Source organism: Euprymna scolopes, chromosome 42 (genome assembly GCF_053919585.1).
Source record: "Euprymna scolopes isolate OS-2025 chromosome 42, ASM5391958v1, whole genome shotgun sequence".
NCBI lineage: Eukaryota > Metazoa > Mollusca > Cephalopoda > Sepiida > Sepiolidae > Euprymna > Euprymna scolopes.
This window is the reverse complement of record NC_136523.1, coordinates 45,875,276-45,890,877: the sequence shown is the minus strand read 5'-3', so window position 1 is coordinate 45,890,877 and position 15,602 is coordinate 45,875,276. Positions and strand designations below refer to the sequence as shown.

Below are 15,602 nucleotides of genomic sequence, written 5' to 3'. Positions count from 1 at the left end.
CATGTGAACAAACCAAGTTTCCTGACTTAATCAGATCTAATTCAGTCCTTAAGATTCACACAAATTGTATCCTTTTAATTTTTTTTTAAATAGAAAGAGTTGATCTTTTATATAAGTTATTTAATCTATGTCCTCTCAGTTTTATATGGGCTTGATTGTATCACAGACTAAACTAGCCAATCGCATTGAGGGGTTTCAAAATCGTGTTCCATTACAGGACATCGCCTGATATACATAAAAAAAAACTGTTAAACTACTTTCTCTATTCGATAAAAATCAAAATGGTAAAACGCCTTAAACATTTTGGTCATACCAAACTATCAACCACTCACCTGTTTAAGGGTATGTTAGAAAACAAAAGAGGCAGAGGAAAGCCAAGAAGATGAAGAGAAAATGTTTTTGATCAGACATTTCAACCAACTTGCACTGGATCGGAAGGAATGGTGGAAAATGTCACGTGGGGTTTGTAATTTTCACCAAGCAGAAGATATAAGACTCCTGATAATCTTTGTTTCTATATATCACCACATGGTACACAGACAAGACTGATAAACTCTTCCTCTGCTTAACAGTGGTAATGCATCATCAAACTGCATACCTTTGTATGATACACAGCATTACTAACAAATTTACATTTTATAACTTATCACCATAAAATACAACTGTTCTCAACTAATAAATGTTCTTTCTAGTCAACAAAATGTCATTGCAATATTGGTGTTATATTTCGCTGGTGGCCGATTGTTAAATCAGTTTTAAGTCTAATTTCTATATTATTAATGCCATTTCTTGATTTATACATTTGTTGGCGATAAAAAAAAAAAAAAAAACACACAAACAGCTGGTTATGAAAATATTTTGTTTATTTAACATAACCATTCTGTTTTCAACTGACAGTTTTAACAAGGTGATGGCATGCGTGGCGGGAGTGGTGGTGTGTGGAGAAGAAGGTGTTGCTAGCACCCTCTCGTACCGTTCTCTGGACTCCAACCGTCTTTCTGTATAGTTTTATTGACCCAGATGATGTCAACATTCCAACCCGTTTTGTTGAAATGTGGGTCAAACTTGCTGATTGACAATTTTATATCCTAGAATTTTACCCCCATTTGATGTCATCTCCCGGGCCGTGTCTCCAGACTTGTTGGACGCCACTCCTCAGATCTGGATCCTCCAACAATATTGCCAATGTCATCCACAGAAAAGAAAGTGAGCAAAATAAAAGTATAAACTAGGATAAAGTTTTAAATTATTAAATGATTAATGTAGTCACCCCACCCCACCCAATTGTCATATTTAATACCTGCATTTCTTTTCTCCTGTACTGCTAGTATTAGAAACAAAGTATGCAAAATAAAAACCCAAAAATGACAGGACACTATATGGTTATATATCAGGGTGCAATTTCACTTTGATACTGTAAAGTGAAATTGCATGCTATTCATCAGTAATTGCACTTTCCACACACTCAAAGTCTTGGACATGAGCTGCCAGACCTGTTATAGATATTACCTTGATATGAATGCATCAGAGCTGGAAATGGAAAAAAAAGAAAAAAGAGGGAAGAAAAAAAAGAAAAGGGCCAGGGTAGAGAAGCGGCATTGCACATGTCTGGATATTATCTGTCTTGAACTTGACTTGCTTGAACTTGACTTGCTTGAAATTAGAATTGGTCTTGAAATCTTTGACTTGCTTGAAACCCTTGCTATTTTCTGAATCTTGTCTTGTTTTTTTTTGGTTAGAAGTAGTAAATGTGAGATCTGTTGGCTGTGTGTTGTCTGCTCTCTCTCGCTCCCTCACTCTCTACACCTGCAGTAGTAGTAGGTAGTACAAGTAGAACAAACATAGAGGAGGAGGAGGTATAGTAGTACTTGCATACGTCATGCATCTTTAGCTCTTTTTTGGCCAAACACCTTGAAGGGGGAAGACCTCTTTATTGCTTTGCCTTTCCACTGTACTTGACTTTTTGATCTTGCTAAGGTTAACCTTGATCACTTAGGAGACGAGCCTTGTTAGTATTTATCTTTACTTGAGCTCTAATAAAAAGAAACGAAAGATTCACATCAAAATTCCAGCAGACCAAAAAAACAATTACAAACATTTCAAAAAGTTTATAGAAAAAAATAAAAATAAAAAAATAATTCAAAAATAAAGTTGGATATAAAAAAAAAAAAAAAAAAAAAAAAAAAAAAAAAAGAAAGTTTTCTAAACACAAGATAAAATGTTGATGGGTACAAATTTTAAAAGCAACTGATAAGAGCAGATTCATTTAGTAAATTTTTCCAAAGATCTCTTCTCAACTAACATCCAGCAGAAAAATATCCATGGTTTTTATAAGATTACAGAATTCACATAAAGGATTACATAAACTTTTGTAAATACTGAACTCCAAAGAATCTTATTTGCTAGGAAAATTTTATTGCTTTCAAAAAGTTAGCAAAAAGTTATTTCAATTTATTATATTGTGAACTTTAAATAAAATTGTCAAGGAAAAATTAAATATCTGGTCAAATTGTTTAATACAAATTACAATAACCAACTTGTCAATAGTTGCATTTTGAATGGATCAAATAGATTTGAGGCACCCCAGAATGAACAAACAAAAGGACACATCACCTTTAAATATTTTTTTTTTTTTCCATACTTCCCGTTTTGCTTATGGCAGATATTTTATACCAAAGTTTTATCATATCTCCAAACTTTATAAAAAATGTTTTGTAAAAAACTTTTAAAATTAAAAAAGTGCGTATAACAAAATGTAAATAAAACTTAAAAAATATTTATGAAGACAAAATTACAAATGCGTATATATACTCTATGGTTTTCTTCATAATTTAACCGTAAATAAAAATTTGTAGCTGTTGTCCTTTCTAGTGTCTCAGATCCATTCAATCAGACCTTCGATTTTCTTTATTTTTTAAAATCTGATTTCCTGATGTGTACAAACCCTGTGTAACATTTGAACCTGTGCTTAGTCATGTGATTTGGTTTTCATTAAAAGAAATTCTGCACCCAACCTTACTCGCCCGACAAATGTTAACTGAAGATCTGAGGAGATAATGTACTAAAATTATCCACTTTTATTAGCTAGTTTTAAATACAAAAAGATTTTGAAAAAATACATTTTAGATAGAGATAATTTTCAGATCAGTGCATAGCATAAAAGGTATTGTATTATTCTGCTGTTTGGGAAGAAAGGTTGGAATTATAATTACAACTCTTTAATCAATCGGGAGAAGTGAGGAAAGGTCAAAGGCTCTGATAGAGAAATTACAGCTAAGGATGCAAGTAATATAAGCACTAAACACTGTTTCATATAATACCAATTCCATTTTAAGCACTTTGTCTTCGTAAAACATGTTCCACAGCTAAAAATTCAGAAAATATTTTTATACAAGCAAAATATTTTGACAGAATTTCAAGAACAAAATTTCCACCCATTATTCCTCAAATTGAGTTTGAGGAGGAAAAAAAAAAAAAAAAAAAAAAAAAAAAAGACAGGATTTCTATGTTCATATTGACAAGTCAGTTTTGAGTGGTTCAAGTCAGAAATAACCAAATAAAAAAAAAATAAATAAATAAATAAAAGGTCATACAAAGACCTGCAACAAGAGATCCAAAATTTCTCTGCCATACCCAGAGGTTTAAAAAAAAAAAAAAAAAACATTTATAGAAAAAACACCCGATTCAGAGCAGCTCTAAATTCTGCAGTAAAAGTCTTTATGGTTGGATAAAATTGGTAACAATCTTTAGTCAGGTGTTCTCCATCTATCAAGACTGAAGATTTTTTCACCATCCCAGTATCTTTATAAAAATTAGCATTAAAAAAAAAAAAAAAAAAAAAAAAAAAAAAAAAAAATCCCTTTCTTCCTGTTAAAAAGATCAGGTCTATTTACTAGCTTTCTAGTCATTGAACCAGCTCCTCTTCAGAATTGGGAAAGATGTGGAGGTTAGCTGAAAAACTAGCTCAAAACAGTGAAACATGATACCGAGCTGATCCTGCGCCCATGCCTTTATGGGGTTCACCGCTAGAACCGTGATTGTCTAACTCTTGTATCTGCTGCTGCAGTGGACCATCGCATCTGGTCAATATTAGGTCCGGATGCGACAAATGCCAAAACAAGTACAAGTTACTAGCCTCCCCATAAGGGCAAAGTTTTGTTAGTTTTCAACAATTCAGCTACAAATATATATTATATATATATATATATATATATATATATATGGGCATTCTGGCTCAGGACAATATAAATTGCCTCTGTCTAGAAGGACCTCTCCATTGATTGGACAGAAAAGATTAAGTGTAGTGCCATAACAGATACTATATACTAACAAATACTTTTCTTAGCCAAAAACACAGGCATATGATACCCAAGGTCTATTAAATAAATAAAAAAAAAACCTCCCTTTGTGAGTGGAAGTAGTTTTTATCCTTTATTTACCAAGGTAAGACAAGGTCAGCCAAATGGATGGACAAAGACAAAGATTTCAAATTTCTTCAGTCTATGAATTTCTCCTGACTGAGGATAGAACAGTTGCTACACTTTCATTCTCAGTAAAGGACGAATCAACTGTGGTTATCTTTACCTAACAACATTTGTATTTGGCAACTTAGAATAAGGAACAACAAAGGTTTCAAAGTTGAATCAACATTGTGATCCATCATTCTCTGCACGTGGCAAGCTCAATCCAGTGGAAGCATTGTTTCTACATTAAACTATACCCCCTTTTGGGGTTTTACTAAAAATGTAAAACAATTATGCCCGATCAATGTACGCCCGACTGCGCCTGCTGTTTGTCGTATAGAAACATGTAAAGTTGCTTGAATCAGCAGGAGCCAAGTTGGACATAGTACGACTAAGTAATGTACGACCATTTGCTCCTTCCATCGTTTTGCTATCAAAGCAACTTCGACATAAACTACCAAGTTTATCAGCGCAAAATATTGTAAAAATCTGTTTCGGTATTATTAAAATAAACAAAATGAATTTACTAAAGTTTCAGTTGAGAGATTTTTTGGCAAATATATTTCTAGATTCATGTAAGTATTTACAAACAATAAATTTTTTAAATATTTTCTTTTAAGGCAGATATTAAATAGATACTAAAGTATTTATTTACATAATGAACTCCTTAAACTGAATTTTTTTTTTTTTTTTTTCCAATTCCATGTGCTACTTTTGTAAAAAAAAAGTTTTTAAATTAGTCGTGCCTTGGTTTTACCAACTATGCACAACTAAAATCAAACATGAATTTTATTTAATTAATTCCTAAGATTGAGGCTATTATTTGGCACACTGTATTCGAAAAAATAATTCTCGGTTAAGGGTTTAATTAGTTAAAGCAACTTCGACAGTTTCAAGTTTCATTTAAAAAAACAAACTAAAACTAGCAATAGTTGGTAATGACACTTTTTACAAAGATTTTCTAGTGTTATAAAATTCCAATTTTAAAGAAAAAGGTCACTTGTAAAATTTAAGAAAAAAAAAAAAAAACTGCTGAAAGTTGAGGCAGACTAAATTTGTTTTTATTTTTTTAGTTTTATTTTATTTCAATAAATACACTTGTTTTTACAATGATTAAAATTTAAAAAAGAGTGAAACATTGGGTTAAAAAAAAAAAAAGTGTCTAAAAATTTACCAAAATGATTGCGACTAAGTTTTGTTTATTTTAATAACATTTTTGGACTAAGACTCAGATCGCCAATGTAAGCGAGAATATTTAATAAAAATCAAGTTTTCTTTTAGTAAATATCCTTTTAAGTATGGACTTAAAGATATTTGCCAAAGCAAAACTTGAGTAAATTTGTTTTATTGCTTATTACAAGATTGTTTTTATTTTTTTTTTACACTGACGGAGCAAGTTGATCGCCTGTGTCGAAGTTGATTTAATCAGCAGCGGCAATTGGTCATACATAATTTTTAGTCATATTTAGTAAAACTGCTCTTTTCATGTGTTCTGATCTAAACCCACCTCAAGTTCATATGCAACTGCTGAGCCTTACTGTCCTTAGTATTGTGGCTAAACACCTGCAAGTTCACAAATAGCTATGACCAACAAGGATTTTATACAAGAGACATCCCCCCCCCCCGAGACGATTTTTGATAAGGTTATGCAAGATTTGCCCAGAAAGCTACCCCCCCTCCTTCTCCAAATATTTTTCTATTTTTTTTTTTTGAATGATGCTTTGTATATTTTAAAGGAATCCCAACCATTTTAAAGAGCTTTAATAATAAAAAAAAAAAAAAAAAAAAAAAATTGTGGGCGAGGCAAGGAACTTTTCAATCTTTCATTATCACTGCAAAAATTCAAATTATCTCAAATAATACAAAAACAAAAAACAAAACAAAAGGGAACAATTTTTTTTTTAGAATTCATATTCTGAAATAAAATTTGGATGTTTTACAAATAACATTTATGAAAAGATTGCTGTCATACAAATCACATTCATGTGATCATCACATACTAAGTAGATTTTATATTTCCACTTCACTGGAAAAAGCCTGTCATTAGGCTTTGATTTTCACTTTCCAAAACTTAATTGGTAAATATAATTTCTAATATCCCATTTATTTTTTTATTTATTTATTTCATAAATTAAATGTTTAAACTGAAACAAATTTTCGGTAGAGACAACAATTTCTAACACTCTGTAGCAATTCTTTCATGAAAGCAATGGCACAATGAAGAATTAAAGATATTTAATAATTCTATTAATACAGACTGAATCAATAGAGGTTCTTAAGGTTTATAGATTTGAAATTTTTCAATTGTCCAACATTGATTATTTTGGCCCTGGAGTACTCCATAAAAAGGCATTTAAACTATTTTTTTCTAGATAAATACTTATACATATTTCAATCTCTTATTGCAATCACTTTCTGTACTTTTTTTTTTAAACCAGGGTCCGTACAGATTTTCAATGTCCATTTTTCTAAGTTTTTCAAGGCCTTCTACAGACAAGACAAAATGCAAGTTTTTGAAATATGGGGGTTGTTTTACAATTCACAGCGAATCGAAACAGTGATAAAAATCAAATATACAACAAATGAATGTTACTAAGCCAATAAAAGTTACTTTGCATCATTTTTTGGTGTTTTATAGTAGTTTTAAATGCTTTTTATTTCATCTTAAATAAAAACTCTTTACTGCTTTTTAATTTCTAACCAAGATGGTTGCCATCTTTTTTTGGCTTGCCATTGAAGAGTCCTTTCTGCACAAAGTTTTTTTTTTTTTTTTTTTCTTAGAGAATTTTATTCATGGTGGCTTATACTGCCCCTCCCAAAAAATTAAATTACAAATGAGAATAAAAATAGATGGAGATTTGAATCTTTATCACAAAACTACCAGAGGTAGATAAAAAAAAAAAAAAAAAAAAACTCTGGTATTCACAATGCTATGCAATTTCAGAAGAATGTATTTTGATTTTATTTACGATATTTAAAATATACTTTAATGGTATTTTCATTAATACTAAATAATTTAATAGTATTTATTTTGATTTTATTTTTGATATTTCGACAAATTTTTACTGGACATAAATACAATTTCCAAGGCATTTTCCATATTTTCAAGGTAATCGAAATGCCTTTTAAAGGCAAAACTTTAAATTCAAGGACCTTTCAAGTCCTGTACGAACCCTGTTTATGATTCTAATTTAGTAATAATTATGGAGGTCAAAACTGAAAACCACACACACACACACACACACACACACACACACACACACACACACACTTGTTAAAAGCTGACTCAGAATGAGCACTATATGTCAAACTGGTAGTTGAATATGTGCTCATTTTTGCATTAAAAAATAATCCTATTAATGCTTAACTGTGCATCAAATGAACACTAATAAGTAGTTTCCAGGAAAAATTGAAGCAGACTAACAGAAATATAACAGATATATTCCTTTCAGGTGGTTAGTGATAAATTTAAACAAACACACACACTGAAATTGTTACTTTGCATAACTAAGTTGACTTCTGCAAAGTATTTGGCCAGGTTATAAACAATGTGAATGCATAAGTACGACTTATTTTCATGAACAGATTGAAAATTTTAAATTGGGTTGAAATAACCTGGGGAGTTTACCTAATTCTTGTCTAGTGGCAATAACCATCGTTTAAGTTAAACCACAAAGGAATGATATTGGGTTTATTGTTGCCAAACAAGAGATTTAGTTCAAAAAAGCGATCACCAGAAGGCAAATCAAAACGTAACATGTATAAATCAAGTATTATCTGCCATTACAAAGATACATATATAGTTACAAAATGGAATACAAATTCCTCCTGTAAGGAATCTATGAAAAGGCAGAGTGGAACGATGGAAAATGTTGGACACGTAACTTAGAACTCCATGGCTTGGAACATTTTTCAAAACTAAACTATAATAATGTTCTACTTCAAAGTGAAATGTTATTAAAAATATATAACAAGTGATAAGTTATTAGTCAATATAATGATTAGATAAGACAGGGTTTTTATTGTTAATTAGTAAAAAGAGTTTTACTAAATGAATTGAAGCGTCATGGAAAAATGTCACTGAAACAAAACTTCAAAAACGTTTATAGGCAAAAAAAAATGTAAAGTTATGTTGAGAAAACTGAGCCAAGAGCCTGACTGCTTATAAACGAAGTTATTATTTTGAGTTTAATCGTTTGCTATTAGGATACAAAGGTTTAAACCTGACATTTTCTTTGCTGTAAAAAAAAAAAAAAAAAAAAAAAAAAAAAAATGTTTATTTTAGAGAAGACCTATCTACATTGAGTTTTTTTTAAAAAGGATATTCTTATTCATTATACCTCTTTGATTATATCCTTTTTCAACTATGTACCCTACCTAATATATCTGACCCCTCTTCATATAGTCGTCAAGACATTAGTTTCTTGTGTCATCCATAGTTTGACAAGGATATTGTACGTAGGCAATATATGAAAAACTATCAATGTTAAATAAAAAATTTTACTATAAGAAATTTATAGTACCAACACAAGTTTCCTCATACAATAGACCATGCTGAGTAGGATATCCATGTTAATCAAGGAGTACTATAGTAATACTATTTTTATGGAAATCACTTCAGGCCCAGCATGATGTAAGGAATTAAAAAATACTGCTTCAAGTTGAAAAATTTGCTAATGATAACTGTCAGATGGAATAAGTTTTGACCCAGAAAATGGCAATCCATTCCTCTTTGTCAGAAACATCGCTCATGGAATATGAAGACTAAAGAGGATAGAGAAGCAAATGCAGCTGAACTGTCCTGCCCTGTATACATTACAAACCAGTTACCCATTGCAGTGTTCACTTACAGTAATTCACCCTTTTATATCTGACATTTGAATTCTGAATAAGATTATAAAAGCGAAAATCACTTTGTAATAATAATAATAATAATAAAAAAAAACTTTCTTTAAATTAAGATGAAAGTCATTACCTGTAACAAAAAAAAAAAAAAAAAAAAAAAAAATGTAGTGAGTAAGAAATTTAACAATTTAAACTGATTTGCAAGAAACCAACAATCGTTACTAACATTGATTGCCTAGAATCCACAAGTGACAGTTCAAATAAATCCATGGGAAATTCAATGGGTTTAAACTTAATTTGGTTATAGTCTGCTAAAATCTTTCCCAATTTTCCATGTGACTGCTAACAGAATCGGCGAGGAGGCAAAAATGATCCTTTCGCTATTTTTTCTCACGTTCCTGTGTATGTACTTTTTTTTAAAAAGAAAAATTGAAATATAAAATTTTAAATAAAAATACTTTATAATTGCATTATAATAAAGTGCAAAAAAAACTTTATTTTATACTTTTTCAATAATACACTTTTTTTTATATTTTACTTCAATAAATCGCAAAGACTATTTTGCCTCATCACCAGTTCTGGTAGCAGTCACACAGAAAATTAGGGAAGACTTAGCTGACTATAATCCTTAATATAATATTATATAAATAGTGATGAAAAGTGGAAAGTCGCAAAAGTTAAATGTAGGCAAAGTCACGCAACTGAACAGATTATATTCTGTTAGTCATTTTTCCCCTTTGTGATTTTCTTTGTTTATTCTCAATCAGTTTGTTGTATTGCATTCACTCTAGGTAGATTGAAACGGTTTCCTCCAAAGGAGGAAATGTAAGTGGAATATTAAATTCACAGGAAGTTTCTAGTAGCCTCAAAAATCAGCAGACTGAATCATTTACCTACGCAAACAGGACAAAAAATATCTTCATACAAATACATTCCACAAATAATTTTACTGATAATATTGTTATAAACACAAAAACATTAGCAACATATTTTATCTTCATTATATAAACGCTTCATTGTTTGTTTGTCCTAATGGAAAACGTTTTTCCAGTGAGTATGGAATGTTATGAATTGCAGATTGAAAATATTAATAGGCTTAATTTTGGCTTTGACTCAGTTATCTCTAGCGAAAAAGAGTGGGGGGTATATATATATAAAAAAAAAATAAATAAAAAAAATATAGCAAACAAACAAAAACAAAACATTTCAATAACCAACAGACCCGTGTTCTTCTGTTGCCCATTCAAAAGAACCTAAACATTTCCCCCAAGGTTTGATCATTTCATTCCGCCATCCCATTTCCTCTGTTGTCATCAAGGGATTGTGCTATCCATAGTTTGAAAAGGATATTGAATGTAGGCAAAGCCTCGAATTCTTCTCGTGTAATAATCCACAGGAATATACACATCAGTAACAGGTCCATATTTACCAAATAAACTCCTAAAGTCTTCGGGTCTAGCAATATAGAAAAAGAAATTGTTTTTGAAGAAACCCTAAAAAAAGACTGGAACAATCCCCTTACATCTAATGTAGAGCAGAGTGAACCAGCACATGTCAACTCTTCTCATTAGAAATTTATTTTTGTTTTAAATACCATAAAATGCTTTCCAAATAACTGGTATTATATCTTATTTTTCAAAACATTTACAGAAAATATGCAAGAATGAAATTGCAACAAAGTATGATGTTAGGTATGTGTATGTTTATGTATATACAGGATTTACTCCTCAACTAATTAATGATCTACCATGAATTTTAGGACTTATGCTAGGTGTAAGCAGTTGCAACATGCACTATATTTAGTTTTATGCAAAGGTGGTAGAAGCTCTTCATTAAAATGGAAATATTTCAGATTTGCATTAATTTTGACCCATAGTCATAAGACCAATTACATTAGATTCCCTAAATTTCCAATTTTTTTTTTTTAGACCCCCCCCCCTTAAGCCTTAAATTTAATATTGCTAAAAGAATCAAAATCACTTTATGAATTTTGAACAAAATAGAGGATTCTAGACAGTTTAGTATCTTGATTTATTCATGGAATGAATTCTACTTGCACTCAGACAGGTATTCTAATTCTATATATACTGTAGAAGTATTATTGGTAATTAAACTATGGAAAGAGAAAAGCTTTTAAACAAAAAAATAAATAACCTTAAAAAATATTTCATTTTGATATAGATTTTAGTCACTAGATAATCTTGGAAATTTTAAGTAAAGATTCTTAACTATCCAAGAACAATCTTTTTTTAAAGAAATGACATTGAAAATAAAGTAGATGTAAACAAACTATCTTCAAACCTTACAAAGAAAAGGAGTTGCATAACATTTGAAGAAAAAAAAAGAAAAAAAAGCAATATTTGAGGAATATTTCCCATCACATTTCATTAAAGTTTTCGAAACTTGATTTTATATCTTTCAAATAGTTGTATCAAAACTGATTTATGCTAATTTTACAAGTTTAATCGAAAAAATAGAATTCCCAGTTTAACTTGGAATTGAAATCAAGATCATAAAAAATCTGGCTCTGAGAATTTTCTGCGTTCATATAACTTCATGGAAACTTGAGAAAAATCAAAAAATGGTAAGTTTTTCCAAATTAACACTAATCTGCCACTCTATAAAAATGGATTAGAGGTTCGTTACATATTAAAGCTTTAACCCATATATTCAACTGCTAAAAGTTAAGCACAATATAAATATATTTTTTTTAACAACGACTTTAAAAGACATCTGAAGAAATTTGCATGTTTATACCTTCAAGTATCAACATAAAATTCAGTACATATTTAGAATTACACTTATTTAAAAAAATAAAAATAAATAAAAATCTTTTATGTATGTCATGGAATGAAGATGTTATATTCCAAAAATCATGTGAGTTGTGCTTATAAACAAAAATAGTCAGTTGTCAAGTCAACTAAAGATAAATTTGTAGAATCCTGATAGAGAATGTAAAACCTATTTTATGCAAGAAAAAAATGAATATAGTGAAATGTTACAAGTACAAACATGTACATAGATGCATATGTATCTGGGATGGAGTGGAGGAAAGATAAGTGTTATATAATCAAATAATCAATATGAGAATTATATCTAAGGAAACGAATTCCTTCACCTGTTGCTAAAACTTCCCATTATATAAACAAATTCTAAATAACTTTCACACTGGGTATTTTATTGCATATTAACCACTTCTAGATTATTTAAAGCCAATTAAGACATTTTCATGTTTCAAGTTCTTGATATTTACAAATATTTAAAGGTATATATAATTCATTTCGTCAAACTATAACCTGCAGATGGGACTCAAAAAAGTAGTACCATGCTGGATCAGACTGGATCTGGGAACAATAGCAATTCAGGGGAGGCCCCAGACTCAACTGGGGCCTCACCACCTGATGTACTTTAATGTCATATTCAAGAAGGGATTTTGATTAATTAATAGAGTTCAGAAATAGGGTAGGCAAAAGAAATATAAAGACGGAAACAATGAATTTTGAGATGCCAGAGGCAACTTAGAAAATATACTGACAAAAAAAAAAAAAAAAAGTCCTTCTTTGAAACATTTTTTCAGCAAGTCCTCAGTATCCCTGAATAGTTTTACTTACATGAACAAACAATAGTACCAATATCCTTAAAGGGATCATCAGTTATTTACCATGAAACACCGTTTCGGGGATTTAACAAAAAAAAAAAAAAAAAAAAAAAAAAAAAAAAAAGCCAAATTTTTATTAAAGTATATAAGACTTTAATAAAAAATTTATTTGTGAGCATTTTAAATTTAATCCGATCCACTTAGAATTGTATCGAAATATTTTAAAATAACTTAATGTTTGTGTACTATAGGTCATTTTATGTCAGTAGTTATATTGCAAGGTTGAAATCACTTTGATGTTCGTATTACAATTTTGGCTTTAATGAAGCAAATACATTTCATACACGATATAATTTTGTATTTGTCCCTCCCTAAATATAAATTGCCACACTAGTATAAATATTGCTAACAACTGAATTAGGTTAAAAATTTGAACTTTTTCCAGAGTTTCTTTCTTAGTAGTAAGTAATATCACTATATCGATTGGCTTGAATCCGTTAAAAGATTTGGTGTAATTTCCATGTAACACCATCTCTAGACCCAAGTCAGTTATTTAGGAACAAAAAGGAACAATAAAGGAAAAATTAGCATTTGTTTTAAGAAAACCCCAATAAGAAATTGAACTATATAATTGATAAACTATTTGATTCTTTAAATTAAAACTTTAAAATAAGTGGAAATACAGGAATTTTCTGAAAACTTTAATTTTGTCAATTGCTTCTTTTTGTCGAGATTCTAATTATATTTCTTAGAGAAGTATTTTATGTTTTTATCCAATTTGTTTTTACTTTTTCAACTTTAGAACAAGTGACATTTTAGAAACCATTTGAGAATTATGGTCTTTAACACCAATTCATATACTTTTTAATGAAAAAAAAAAAACCCAAATCTATAAAACAAGGCATTTGAATAGATTCTTTTGGGGTTCTTAAGAGGAAGGAGTGGGGGTAGAGACATTTTCACCCAAATTAAAGAAAAAAAAAAACCTTTGTAGTTATAGTAGTTTAACCAACGCTTAATAGAGAAAATAAAATGCATTTACAATCTGGGTGCAAGGTAATTTTATTCCATAAAGAAAAAAGAAAAAATCTGATTCACATTTTTTTTTTTTTTTTTTTTAATTAACTCCAAGTCAGATTAATAGATGTCAAAAAAGAAAAGAAAATAAAGTCAAATGTTACATGTCTAGACTTGTAGCCAGGTGTGTGCATACAAGTTGGAGACGATAAGATTATAAAACGAAATAATCAACATGAATATTGTATCTAAGGAAACAAATACATTGTCCACTTTTCTGACTAAACAAAATCAAAATATTTCTTAAGCGGACATGTTTAATACTACTGCGATAAAAAAAAGAAAAAGAAAAAAAAATGCTATTCATAACAATGTAGAAATAAACGGATTTTGCTAAATTGAGAATAAAGAAACAATGTGCATCTTAAGACATTCAATTTTTGCACTGGGGAAAAAAAAAAAAAAAATTTTTTTTTTAAAACTTAAGCTTGACTTTGGGATTTTGTCCAGAATTATATTAACAAAAAAAGAAAAATCTGTATGATGTAGGTACCTGTGACAAACCGAAAATATATTTTAAAAAAAATCACTTAAATTGATCAAATAGTTTTTTTTTTTTTTTTTTTTTAATAAAGAAAATTTTTAGCAATGAACAGGCATTTCAACAAATTTTACAAATTCGAATTTTTGTTAAGTTATCACCCCGTTTATTTGAATTTTTTTTCCTTCACTTTAAAATGGTGGACAAGACGGTCTTTTCGGTTACTCATAAAATTTGATTTTCTTTTTAAAAATAAAACTTGATGCGATTTTTGCTATATTTTTGTTTTGTCACGGATAAAAAAAAAATCTGTAGGATTTTTGTAATATCGGGATAATTCTAGACAAGAACCATTTTATCTTTTTCTTTTAAATACAAATGTAGCACCAGTAATCAAGGTCAAAATTCAAACTGTCACACAGTTTAGGGATGCACATCAATGCCAATGACAAAGGTTATGTCCTTGCTGATTGACCTGGCAACCACTCACGCTCAACAAAATTTACTTAGCTAATGTGGATTCTTTTGTCTATCTTGGCTATCGGGCAGACAGCAGATGACATTGGGCAGCAAATAGTAGAAGCACGGTCCGCATTTTTCCATCTTGACAGGGATACACCTATCAGGCGATGCTGAGAATCGTCCTTCTCTATGACTGAAATGTGGCCTATGAGTGGCGGATGTGCTAAAACTAGAAGTCCTTGACAATGGCCGTTTTGCAGCATTCTGCACTGCCACCACGGAGATAGTTCTGGTTTTTACTCTCCGCTGAAGAATAAACCTATGCCCCTCCCCCACTGTCCTCTTTCAAGGTTTCCAGTGGTTTGGACATGTGGCTCGATCAGAAGGAGAGCTCATTTGCAAGGTCCTCTTCTCCCCATCTCTCTGCTAGGCTGGCACAAACGTGTCAGTGGGGAGCTGAAGACCTGGCTGACAATTAAGGACAACTTGGAGTACTATCGGGTCCACAAATATTCTCTGGCGTTAGAATCAGGAGTGGTTAGCCATTTCCTGCAAACTGGCCCAGGATTATCGAAATTGGATTGTAATGGTTTAAGATGCAGCTTGAGCTCAGGATTGGTTGGTTGTTTTACGGCTTATCAACCCTTTTCGGGTTATTTAATGCCGAATCCAAAGA

The 15,602-nt window shown here is 30.4% G+C and overlaps 1 protein-coding gene across 4 annotated transcripts in view; it reads right to left on the bottom strand.

Moving 5' to 3' along the window:
* Nucleotides 1–15,602, bottom strand: part of LOC145267079 (serine/arginine-rich splicing factor 10-like) — a 33,985-nt gene that overhangs the window by 6,750 nt on the left and 11,633 nt on the right. For all 4 annotated transcript variants that reach the window (XM_080123052.1, XM_080123049.1, XM_080123053.1 and 1 more), the window contains exon 2: nucleotides 10,659–10,763. In XM_080123052.1, coding sequence (XP_079979178.1) covers nucleotides 10,659–10,763 — 105 coding nt within the window. The remainder of the gene's footprint in view (nucleotides 1–10,658; nucleotides 10,764–15,602) is intronic.